Below are 12,433 nucleotides of genomic sequence, written 5' to 3'. Positions count from 1 at the left end.
CTACTGTGCTCAGTTTGAGAATTAATCTTTTATGCAAGACTTTGTCAAAAGCTTTCTGGAAATCTATATAAACCACGTATATAGAACACTTGTACTGACACCTCTTCTCTGTTAAAGTTCTGTAGTGACATATTCTTATTTTATAGACAATTGAAGTGACTGGGAACTCTGCATGAATTCTGTACTGCTCTATAAATGTTTTAGATAAGGTTTTGACACATTACTGACAGTATGGGGAGACCATATTTTAGTAAACCTAGTCTGCTGCAATTTCAGACTGTGAGCAATCGTTGTTTTCTTATTTTGAGAGAACTGAATATAGGCTATATAATTGTATGCTATTTATATTTCATCACTGCACCAAACTGTTTTTAATATCAATAACATCATCTTGCAGGAAGTGGGTGTAAAATGTTTACCATTTTAATTGACGGAGATTCCAATTACAAACCTACACAGTAGTTGCATGAGGTCACTTTTATTGTGAGGAACAGAGATTGTTGTGGCTTTCATTACCATTTTCTCTAAGCCGAACTCAGTTCGTCCCCCATGTTAAATAGAATCATTGTAGTGGATTTCTTTCATTCACGAGAGGGCAATACGATTGATTAACAGTGGGTCTGCCAACATTCCACAGCTGCTCACAAGCTCTTACTGCCATGTGCCTCCCAGGAATACATTTGATGGAAGTCGAGCAGGAGAATGACATATTGCTACCAATGCGAGGAAACGCTGAAAAGGGCAACATGCAAAGGGAGAGATAAAGGAGTCTTTCAAGATGCTGTCAATGGAGTGACCTGCTGGATGTGGAGCGTAACAAACTGGCTGTGACAGTCTGTGGTTACTCATTGATTACATATGAAAACTGTACAACCCCCACCCCACCATATACACAGAGACATTCATATAATAATATCTCACTGGGCGAAATGATTCTGTTACAATAGAATTGCAAGTAGCTCCCTACTTCCTTCTGACATTGCACAGATTGCAAATTAAAAATATTCAATAGACCTTTATAGTTTAACCTTATCAGTGTGATGTTTTCAATTACACATACGAGAGAGCGAGAGCGAGAGAGAGAGAGAGAGAGAGAGAGAGAGCGAGAGAGAGAGCGAGAGCTACCCGTTTGGTGTGCAGTATGCCAGAATATATTTTGCTATTGTCCCACAGTTATTCTTATTTTAAACTGTACAGTCAAATAGTAATAGCAACAATACTTTGGAGTTAAAATTATGTTCACTACAAATATTGTACAAAATGCCATGTGGTTCCTGTATTTTCTACTGCTTACATTGATTTATATATACATTAAGAGCAATCAGACAGTGAGTGAGTGTGTGTACGTATACCTGCACAGCTTAGAGCTGCAAAGTGTTTGTTCATTTTGTTTGAAATGTCCTGTAATGTTTTGAGTCACTACAAGGGATCATCAGGATGCAGTGTGTTTCCAGGAAAGCAGTCCTTCACATGGAGAAGGTGTTTTACACTCTGCATGGAATTACATGTGACTGATTATATTACAACACACATGCATGCGGACTGTATGTATTACTAGGGTTAGCTTGGAAGTCCCTCAGAAAAAGCCATTCAGTTTTACTGCTACCGGAGTGTTTTGACTCGGTGCACTTGAGGAATACCTGGGTTTCCATGGTATCTGATACTTCCTGATTCCTTTTCCATTTTGAGTACACTGTTCCGAGTAAAGAATTCTAAATTGTCACCAATTAAAACCGGTTTGCTTTGACTCTTAGCGCTTCTTTTTTTGTACCTTTTGAAGCAGAAAACACTTTTTCTGCAATATATTAATATTTTGGTGTTTTCCCAATCAGTTAATTGCAAGGTTTTGAAATCATTGCATACTATAGTTAGATGAAACGCACATTTGTGTACAGTAACCTATTTACAATGTGTTCATATTGTTTGGTTGTTAAACACTTAAACAAAGTTTGTAATAGCATGTATCTTTTCCAGAGTGCCCTGGGTGCATAGTAATCTCATACATTTACAATGCTCTCACATGCTGACCAAGTGACAGCAATAATAAAAATAGATCCAGGTAGAGTATTGTATTTCAGTAGTGAATTCCGAGACAAACGTCCATTGTAAATGGTGCTTGGATTTGCTCCAATATACTATAGGTTATATTACATTAATACCGAGTGTTATGTGCTGTTACAAAAGAGTGCATCAATCTCTTTCTCTTGTGGGCATTAGGTGGTTATCTTTCAGAACTGCTGGTTTGAAAAAGATCAAAGGTTACAGTACATGAAAACTGATGGGGAAAAAAATTGAATTATTCTAATTAGAAAAGGAGATTTGATAAATGTGTACAGCGCACTGATACAAAACACATGTTTGTTTCCAGTGCTAAGCTCATGATGCCTCCCACCTCCAGACATGTTTGCAGACAGTTGTACTTGAGGAGCTTCCAGCTTTCCAGACTCGCCCTTTACCCAGATGGTAAAGCAGATGTTGGGTTTGTTATGGTGCTGCACCATCTTCTGGAAGGCTGATGCTCAGGACAGCAGGAAGCTTCCTGTGAAGGGAAGACGAGGAGAGCCTGCAGTGATTGATGCCTGAGCTGGAGCTGCCTTCTTCATCATTAATCATTGGAGGCTTCACTCTGAAGACCTTTCCCTACTGCTTTTGTAATTAGAGAAAGAAAAAATGAGCCAGACATAACGACAGCAAGCTGCTGTAACAGCAGCAATCATCAGCCTTTTAACAGCATTCATTTATTATTATTATTATTATTATTATTATTATTATTATTATTATTATTATTATTAGTAGTAGTAGTAGTAGTAGTAGTAGTAGTAGTAGTAGTAGTAGTAGTTTGGGGGGTTTATTTAAGGGAGGTTAGCAATTGTCATTTTGGCTGAGCAGCCTTCTTTGAACTAGAAGTAAGAGTGAGTGTTATTAGCTTTGTGGATGACTGAAGTTAGTGATTAGCCTTTTGCAGCACTGAACTGCTGAAGGGCTGCCTTTGCAGTTCCAGGTGTTTCAGAAGGCACTGTGCTAAAGTCTGGACAAAATGACAGAAACTCTTGTCAGAAATCAATTTAATGCGCTTAAATAGTATTTCACTGTATACAGACAGCCTGTGGCCCAGCCTAGCAGTCACAATCTGGCTTAATTTATGGTAAAGGAGCAGGAAAATAAATGGAATGCAATCACTTTTATAAGCATGTATACTTTGCTTCTTTCCAGCAAGTCCCCTTTCTCACTCCTATTCTTCCCCCCTGTCTGTTTAAATAAGCTTTTAACAAACTAAATCTGGTGGTGCAGTCCAAAACATCTTGTGGATTTTAGAAGGGATCTGAAGACTGACATCCCTTAACTCTAGATCACTCCAGCTGTGAACTTCTCCCAGGGCCTTATCCATGCAATACAAATACACTGACATGAGCTTTGCAAAAAATAAGGTTTTTACACTCTAGAGTGACAGTATTAAGATCTGCCAATGTGCAGATCATTAAAATAGACCCTGGACTGCTCATAAATAGGAAGCAAACTCAAAACTAGGTGCAGTCTGGAGAGAAGCACATTGCAAACATGGGAAATAGCATGGCCCGGGAGCACTGTTTTATCAGGGTTCTATTATATTTGATACATACAGTAGCAGCCTTCCACTCTGTTTTTCACTTTCTAGATAGAAGTGTAAGACACTTACATTTAACGTTTTGTCAGTAATCTATGGGTGATGGCTCTTCTTAATTTATTTGGTGTTGGTGTTCTGGAAAATTACACACACAGTCTCACATATTTAAGAAATGTCCCAAGTAGAGGTAGTTTTTGTTGCTGTGTTTACAGAAATATCCATTGGAGAAAAATGAAACTGTATATATAGTAGACTCTCGCTAACATGAACCTGTTGAGTGGACCCTGTTTAGATGATTTGTTTGTTACAATCTGTACCATAATAAAAATGACTTGTCTAGTCTTTGTTTTATGTTTTTAATACTTACTGTATAGTTCATCCAAAAATACAAATAGCAGTAAATGTGTTACATACTTATCATATAATTATAGTATTGAAGTGTGGATTCTACAGCTGCTATCCACATGCATTTTATTATGATTTGCCAGTTCAGAATATTGGTCAGGTCAGATCAGACCATCGGTGTTTGGATTTGTGGAAGTCTACAGTACTAATCTTAAAATAACACCTTTGGTCACAATTTTATAATTTCATTTTTAGACATTTTATAACAGTTTATGGGAAATTTGTGGCGTTCGAGAAGTTGCCCTGCCAAAACTTTGAAATAAATAAAAGAAAACATATATGCAAAAAAAAAGAAAAATAATATATGCATTATAAAATAGATACATAGATATGAAACTTAACATGGTACAATTACACACATAGCGACTGAAGGGGATAATATAAAAGCATATTTCTATTTATTTCTGTATTTAAGTTTTTCTTTATCAGATGGTTATTTTGAAAGACAGGCGCTGAACTATTTCACATGTGTTCTGCAAGCCCACAGCTTTGAAATTCCTGTCTGTAGTTAGTTTGACTATGCAGGTGATTGACAGGACAGTAATGTACCTACCAGCTGACTGACATGAATCAACACTGAGCCAGAACATGGATTTTAGACATACAGCTGCTGAGGCCAAGGTGGGAGGAAAAACAGCCGGACTGGTCTGTCAAAATAAGAGTTGTCAAGCTATGCTAAGCTATTCAGAAAGCAACATGCTATACATTATTTCATACAAAATGAACCGGAGCTGTAGCTGTGTCACAACATGCATGCTGAGATCTCTAATGAGCTTGGGCTGGAAAACAAACATTTCAGTATTCCTGTTTTGAATAGTGGCCAGATTATTCTATTTCTTTTAGTAAATTAACATTAGTAAATGTTCATTACCGCCCCTGCTGACAGGGAATTACTGTGCTGGGTGGAGGTGCTCTGATTTTGTATCTACCTCTGTGGTGGGGGATGTATGTCATGATATGCTTTGTATTTGTGCTTTCAGTTTGTATTGTAGGGAGTTGCCCTAATATCGAGGTGATATGCAGTCGTGAAAGTTTGTAGACTAACTTGACTTTACGATAGAGCATTCAAAGTTTACCTGCTACAGTGAAGACCAATTCGGTAACTAGCATCCTGGTTGAACCACTGGAGATATGGATTGCATTTTTTTTTTTTTTTTTTACTGTATTAACATTAGCAAACCATAAAATTGGGGGAGTGTTCACTCCTTGCACCAACACATTCCACAGAGAACCAGATGGATTCTCCCCAGCCTGTGTGATTCTCCATGCAGGGCACTGCAATAAATAATCACACTTGTGGAGGACTGGATTCCATTCTCCCTAACACCTGGTTTGGGATTCATCCTCCAGGAGCTGTTAACACTTTTAAGCCTGTTAGCTCTGCACATGGAAGTGAAGTATGTCATCTGGAATGATTTCACAGTTCAGCATGTTCCAGCACTTCTGGGGCATTCTCGGTACCCCCCCAAACCCCACCAAAATACTGAATTTGTCAGCCCCACATTTACAAATTGTTCACAAGTCTGTAGTAATGAGTTGCATATGAGGCTCAAGACCTATGTAACCTCTGACCTAAATAGCTGATTGATAGCACGTCTGCAGTCTTTTTTCTGATTCTTTGTAGGATTTTCCTTTGTAGATGGGGATTGTCTGCTGTCCAGAGACTACTGATGGGTGGAGAATGTTAGACCTTTTGTTCCTGTAAAAAATATTCTCCTAAGATATATATATAATTTAACAAGTTTTGAAAATAATTGTGTAGTTACTTGAAAGATTAAAGTTACTTAAATGTACTGTACTTGAAAGTAAAAATACGTCTACATCTACATTTACACAGAAAACTATCCTGTAACCTTACAACTTACTCTCTTTTGAAAATAGAAAAATAGTGTAAAACTACTGAAAGACTTCCTCAATGGTAAGCACCATTGCACTCCATTGAAAATACCCCCTCAGAGTCAACAAGGGCAGCGGAGGAGGTTTGCCATTTGTCTCTCTGCCGATTGGGGCTTTTTGTTTTGTTTTAAAATTAATACACAAGTTTTGCCCTTTTCCCCAGCCTGCCATTAAAACAATAAAAGTGTGTATAGGTGCAGGAACATTAACATTAGCGTTATGCTAATATTCTGTGACTCTCTCATTTAGTGTATGCACAGCACTTTGTATGTTTGCCTTCCTCAGATGAAGTGGATGAAATAGAGTCTTTAATGTCACAGCTAGCACATTGTCAATATCTACATCAGCATCAAAATGAACCAGGCAAGCAGCGGAAATATCAGTATGAGAAAAAGAAACCTAATGAGGCAGCAACATGTTGACAGAAGATAAGTTTACAGCAGTAAAGCAGGAGGGCTCTTTTTTATTTACTGATCACAGCAGATACAGCAGTGTGGAGTAGTGGTTAGGGCTCTGGACTCTTGACCAGAGGGTTGTGGGTTCAATCCCCAGTGGGGGACACTGCTGTTGTACCCTTGAGCAAGGTACTTTACCTAGATTGCTCCAGTAAAAACCCAACTGTATAAATGGGTAATTGTATGTAAAAATAATGTGAAAAAATGTATAATGTGATATCTTGTAACAATTGTAAGTCGCCCTGGATAAGGGCGTCTGCTAAGAAATAAATAATAATAATAATAATAAGTTTACCGTAATCTCCCATTTATAGCACGCACCCTTTCATTAGTGTTGGGAGACTTTCTGCATAGTTTAGAGACTTTCTGCATAGTTTAGAGCTTATACAAAAGGTTCTCTTCATGCTAGTGTTATTTAAATTTAGGGTGTATATTTTAGAAGTTTTACTCTTCAAATTGTTGTTTCCATGTGTCATCAGGCATGAACAAACAATTTCATTCAGTAATTCTTTATCTGATTTTTAAGCCCAAGTATTGCTTCAGGATTTTTCAACCTTTTAGTTTTTTATGCTTATTCCTATTCAGGTCCTTTATAATATAGTCAGGGCTCTTTTTTATTTACTGATCACAGTAAATAAACACACAACATTTGCATCTTTGCAATCTCATGCTGCATTTTATTTTTTGTCACTTCATTTTAATCAGCACCATGATTGTCATGTTCTGCAGTCCAAGTTCCCTCCATAATGAACAGAAATAATACATACAAATAATAACGAACACTTCTCAAAAATGACTTTCTTTGCTTACAGTCTGGAACCTGATGCAGGTTAGTAGCAAGGTGTGGCACTGAAATGGGTGGATCTTTGCTCTGGAAGTGCCTCTTCCAGTGACAAGTTAATGACTGTTAATAGGCTTAGGAAACCTGCCACACCTTTCATGTGTGGTATTAGTGCTGCTTAGGGCATATCTTTGTGTTTGATCTATATTAAAGGCTAAAGTCATAAATTACTGTGCTGTGGTGTTTGTGGGCTAGCCCTCCAGCACACTTTGTTTTTCACACCACCCAGATCTACACACGGGGTTCTGAAACACACAGGAGCAGTTTGCACTACTAATGATTTTTAAAATCCTCTAATGCCTACTGAAGCTTGCATTTGACAGGTCAGTGTTTAATGTTTGGCATCGGCAGGTGCTGAAACATGGTCCCCCTGACCTCTCACCCAGCAGCAGTCAGCTCTGTTTGACAATGCTCACAGTTGTTTTCTCCTCTTCTCGTGTCTCATCAGAGCGCTTTGGAATCCAAGCTCAGCCAGCTGCTCAAACACCTGCACGGCATGAGGCAAACTTTGGGCTTCATCCTCGCCCCAGGACCAGACCCTCCGGAACAAGCCAGGAAGATCCTTGCGCCAGCCGTCTACGCTAGACTATTAAATCATGCAAGCCGCTGCAACCTGGCTCTGGAGGAGTGCTGCCCGGACCTGCTGACCCTGTCTCTCATAGTCCCCTCCGCTCCGTGGGTGAGTCCATGCTGCTGGCTGATGTAAGCTAAATGTGCAAGCGACCCTCACATCCCTTCAAGGGTTCACAGTGCTTTTTAAAATGCTGTGTTGCCCAGGGAAAAGTCAGGCAGTCTTCACTGGCATCCAGACAGTAAATGTAGGATCACTGTATTGGGCAGTGAGGCTTCTCAAGGTAAAGAGCTGAATTAATGAGAATTAAGTTCACCGAAGTACTAAAAACCTGAACCAGCTTGAGCATTCAAAATGCCCTGCTGCAGTCTGACAGAGAAATGGCCTGTATCAAACATTGAAAACAAGATTGTGGATGTTTCTAACTGATTCCGATATGTAAACAGTACAATTCAGTTATTTCTGTGTATGAAGATAATGCAGGGAGGATTTAAAATCAGTCAGTGGGTAAAAACATTCCTAATTGATTTTATAGATGCCATTTGTCAAGAGGTGCTGCGTGCACATGTCTAAATAATTTATGCATTCTGCTGTTTTTAAAGTTATAAAAAAGAAAAATCCATTCACAGAGACAAATACTGACCATATGAAGCAGTGCATTAGAATTATAAGTGTCAACTACAGGGCCTTTTGTGACCAAAGGCAGTGGTCATTGAATCTGTTTCCACACCGTTTGGTAGATCCACCCACCACATTTCATTGTTGTGAAAGTGGTTACTATTGACTTACAGCCACCCTGTACAAAAAACTCTACCTCCATACCAACATCATTATTTTAAATTGAGGTTTCAGTTTTATACAGTAGTGTGGAAATGTATTAGAGCACCTCAAGGTGTGTCATTTGCATCCTTTATATACCTACCTGCATGAAAACATGTAATTGAGAGACCGTGTTTAGCGATTCTCCTTCAGTGTTGGTCTCCATCAGTCTACACAGGAATGCAGGTAAATATAAAACCTGATTTGAGAACAGCATTGACTACGAGGGTAAACTCATTAAAACTAATTAATACAGACTTTGTAGAAATAAAAATTCTGTATTAAGTTCATGGAGCAGGTGGTTCCTCTGTTCCGCTGAAGGGCAGGCTCCTATCTACATGCTGTGGTGGGATGTATATTGACCCTATGACCCCCTGGCCCTGAGGCAAGATATAAAATCACACAGAGCTGCCAGTGCCTTTAGACATCACCACTCTCAAGCGAAATACAAAATGATGTTCTGCACACACTACTTCTTCAGAGTTGTTTTTTTAATGCTCTGTAATCTGAAATGAATTAGACATACTGAATGAGATGTATGCATTCCTGTTGCAAATGGAAGTGTAGGACCTGGCTGGTTTAATCTCAGTGTCAGGGTGTTTTATGGTACCAGTGTATAGAAATAAAAGTGCTGTTGAATCTCCACGCCTTCAATTCAACAGCAAAGCACAAACAGTAACTGGTATTCACTGCTTCTCTTGTCTTTCATTCATTGCTTCTTGTTCTGCTTGTTGTCCTGTGTCGCTCCTGAGTAATGCTTTTGCATCTATACTCCATACTATAATTATTTTTAAGCATACTAATTAGCTTATTGTTATAATATTTTGTGTTTCAGGGAAGACTGCATAAAAAAAAAAGTGTTGGGCTGGTGCTAGAGTTCGTCCAAATGGAAAGAATCCAGAGCAATGCCGAGTTTCATTTGAGTGAATTCTTTCACGTACCGTGTTCAGATGCTGCATTCATGTAGCACATCTCCAGTAGAGCTTCTATTAATTCTCTTTACTGTCAGGGTCCAGTAGTCTCAGCTTTCATGCATGCAGTATTAACAAAGCGACTGAAGTCATTGCTTTGTTTTGATTTATTTAAATTATTTAAAATAATGAAAACACTATTTATTTAATCATTGTGGTTATTTATAGTTTTTGCGTGTATAAATAATACTTGTATGTACTGTACGCTTGCACTCTGTTAGTTGCTGCATTAGGCTAGGTCACCCTCTTACTTTCTCCATTCTACGCTGTTCTCTCTCTCTATAGTAATGTGAATGCTTGATCCTGCACTGACAGACTAATAGGTTTTGTATTGTAATGCATGAATACAACTGAGATAGTAACACTAACTTGAACATATCACTGGGTCTGATTACATTAATGTAACATATGCTAGCGCCCTACATCACTGTAGAAACCTTTTTTAAATGCAATGAAAAACATAAATGTAATCTGTTACCACATTCCTATATCTGTGTGAAAAAGGAACAGTTACAAGTTACTGAAAAATGTAATCAGATTACAGTAATGTGTTGCATGTAATGCATTACTCCCCAACAGTGCTTGTTGCAGCAGCATTTTTAAATCACAAAGGATTCACAGTTGCAGCCCATTATTGCTGAATATTTATTACATTAGACATCTGTCCCAGAATTCTTTAAAAAACAACTAGAAAAATACATCCTTTAATCGATTGTTGTGTTAGAATCATCTTGTATATAGTGGCGACAAGTTAGTTGGATAAGAGGCAAAGAGCAGGAAGCTTCACTCTGGCACAGAATCTATAATGATCCGTACCATCGTGAAGAGATCTCCTTGGAGAGTAAGAGTGATATCTCTTGGACCTGGCAAGTGACAGGAGAACTCAGCACAGCCTTTCTGTTCTCTTCACTCACCACTGACAGATCCAAGAGAAAACCACTCCTTGAATTTCTTTCAAATTCAACTTCGTTAATTGATTGCTGCTTGGCACACGTCCAAGTTGAAGCTTGCATGCATGTTTCTAACACAAACCGAGATTCTAAATCCAGCTTCTACACTAGATTACAGAACAGGTTTGACAAACTAAATGTTACACGTGTTTTAAAGGAAAAGCAGTTACAGTAGGGGTTTCATAAAAAGAAATATTGTATATGTATGTGTGGTGAGTGTAGTTGACATATATGACATGGCCCTTTTTTATTGAAAAGGAGGCTGTGTGGTCCAGTGGTTAAAGAAACGGGCTTATAACCAGGAGGTCCCCGGTTCAAATCCCACCTCAGCCACTGACTCATTGTGTGACCCTGAGCAAGTCACTTAACCTCCTTGTGCTCCGTCTTTCGGGTGAGACGTAGTTGTAAGTGACTCTGCAGCTGATGCATAGTTCACACACCCTAGTCTCTGTAAGTTGCCTTGGATAAAGGCGTCTGCTAAATAAACAAATAATAATAATAATAATAATGAAAAGACAAAGTAAAAAAGTTAGTGTTAATAGTTATGTATAATAATGTATCGTAGCATACTGGTGTATATGCATTGTCATATTATATTAATATAACTATACAACATTACAGAACACAATAAAAGCTGGAATTTTACAGTAGACATTAAATGAGCTGAAATTAAATTAATTAAATCAGTTCTTTAAACTAAATAATGAATGAAGAAATGGGAGTTATTTTTAAAGAAAATAAAAAAACAATGTTCACATCAGAAACAACACAAAAATGCGGGTTAAAATAATATAGCTGTTAAAATGAAATGTAATGTTAAGATGACAAGAAAAGGGAAGGAAATCATTAAACATGGACTAATACTGGGGGAAAAGAAAGGACAAAAAATGAGAAAAAATGGAGCTTGCTGAAACAATGAAGTATTTAAAGGCAATAAATAAAATGTGTCAAAAGAGAGAAAATGGAAACAGAAAAACAGAATTGCTCTCCATATGAAAAGAAAGTGTTCCCTGGCTCTCGTCACACACAGCTAATAGACTGTGTAAAGAAAGCGTTCCCTGGCTCTCGTCACACACAGCTAATAGACTGTGTAAAGAAAGCGCTCCCTGACTCTCGTCACACACAGCTAATAGGCTGTGTAAAGAAAGCGTTCCCTGGCTCTTGTCACACACAGCTAATAGGCTGTGTAAAGAAAGCGTTCCCTGACTCTCATCACACACAGCTAATATACTGTGTAAAGAAAGCGCTCCCTGACTCTCGTCACACACAGCTAATAGACTGTGTAAAGAAAGCGTTCCCTGGCTCTCGTCACACACAGCTAATAGGCTGTGTAAAGAAAGCGTTCCCTGACTCTCGTCACACACAGCTAATAGGCTGTGTAAAGAAAGCGTTCCCTGGCTCTCGTCACACACAGCTAATATGCTGTGTAAAGAAAGCGTTCCCTGACTCTCGTCACACACAGCTAATATACTGTGTAAAGAAAGCGCTCCCTGACTCTCGTCACACACAGCTAATAGACTGTGTAAAGAAAGCGTTCCCTGACTCTCGTCACACACAGCTAATAGGCTGTGTAAAGAAAGCGTTCCCTGACTCTCGTCACACACAGCTAATAGGCTGTGTAAAGAAAGCGTTCCCTGACTCTCGTCACACACAGCTAATAGGCTGTGTAAAGAAAGCGTTCCCTGACTCTCGTCACACACAGCTAATAGACTGTGTAAAGAAAGCGTTCCCTGACTCTCGTCACACACAGCTAATAGACTGTGTAAAGAAAGCGTTCCCTGACTCTCGTCACACACAGCTAATAGACTGTGTAAAGAAAGCGTTCCCTGACTCTCGTCACACACAGCTAATAGACTGTGTAAAGAAAGCGTTCCCTGACTCTCGTCACACACAGCTAATAGGCTGTGTAAAGAAAGCGTTC

At 38.7% G+C, this 12,433-nt stretch overlaps 1 protein-coding gene across 4 annotated transcripts in view; it reads left to right on the top strand.

The window, feature by feature from the left end:
* LOC117403614 (uncharacterized) overlaps nucleotides 1-12,433 on the top strand; it is a 94,922-nt gene that overhangs the window by 57,444 nt on the left and 25,045 nt on the right. For 3 of the 4 annotated variants that reach the window (XM_058996730.1, XM_058996693.1, XM_034925577.2), the window contains one exon: nucleotides 7,650-7,880. The exons of the other annotated variant lie outside the window; for it this stretch is intronic. In XM_058996730.1, the coding sequence (XP_058852713.1) occupies nucleotides 7,650-7,880 (231 nt within the window). The remainder of the gene's footprint in view (nucleotides 1-7,649; nucleotides 7,881-12,433) is intronic. 4 annotated transcript variants of the gene reach the window in all.

Source organism: Acipenser ruthenus, chromosome 1 (assembly GCF_902713425.1).
Source record: "Acipenser ruthenus chromosome 1, fAciRut3.2 maternal haplotype, whole genome shotgun sequence".
Lineage (NCBI taxonomy): Eukaryota > Metazoa > Chordata > Actinopteri > Acipenseriformes > Acipenseridae > Acipenser > Acipenser ruthenus.
Note: the sequence above shows the minus strand (reverse complement) of the source record. Positions and strands in the feature narration are given on the sequence as shown.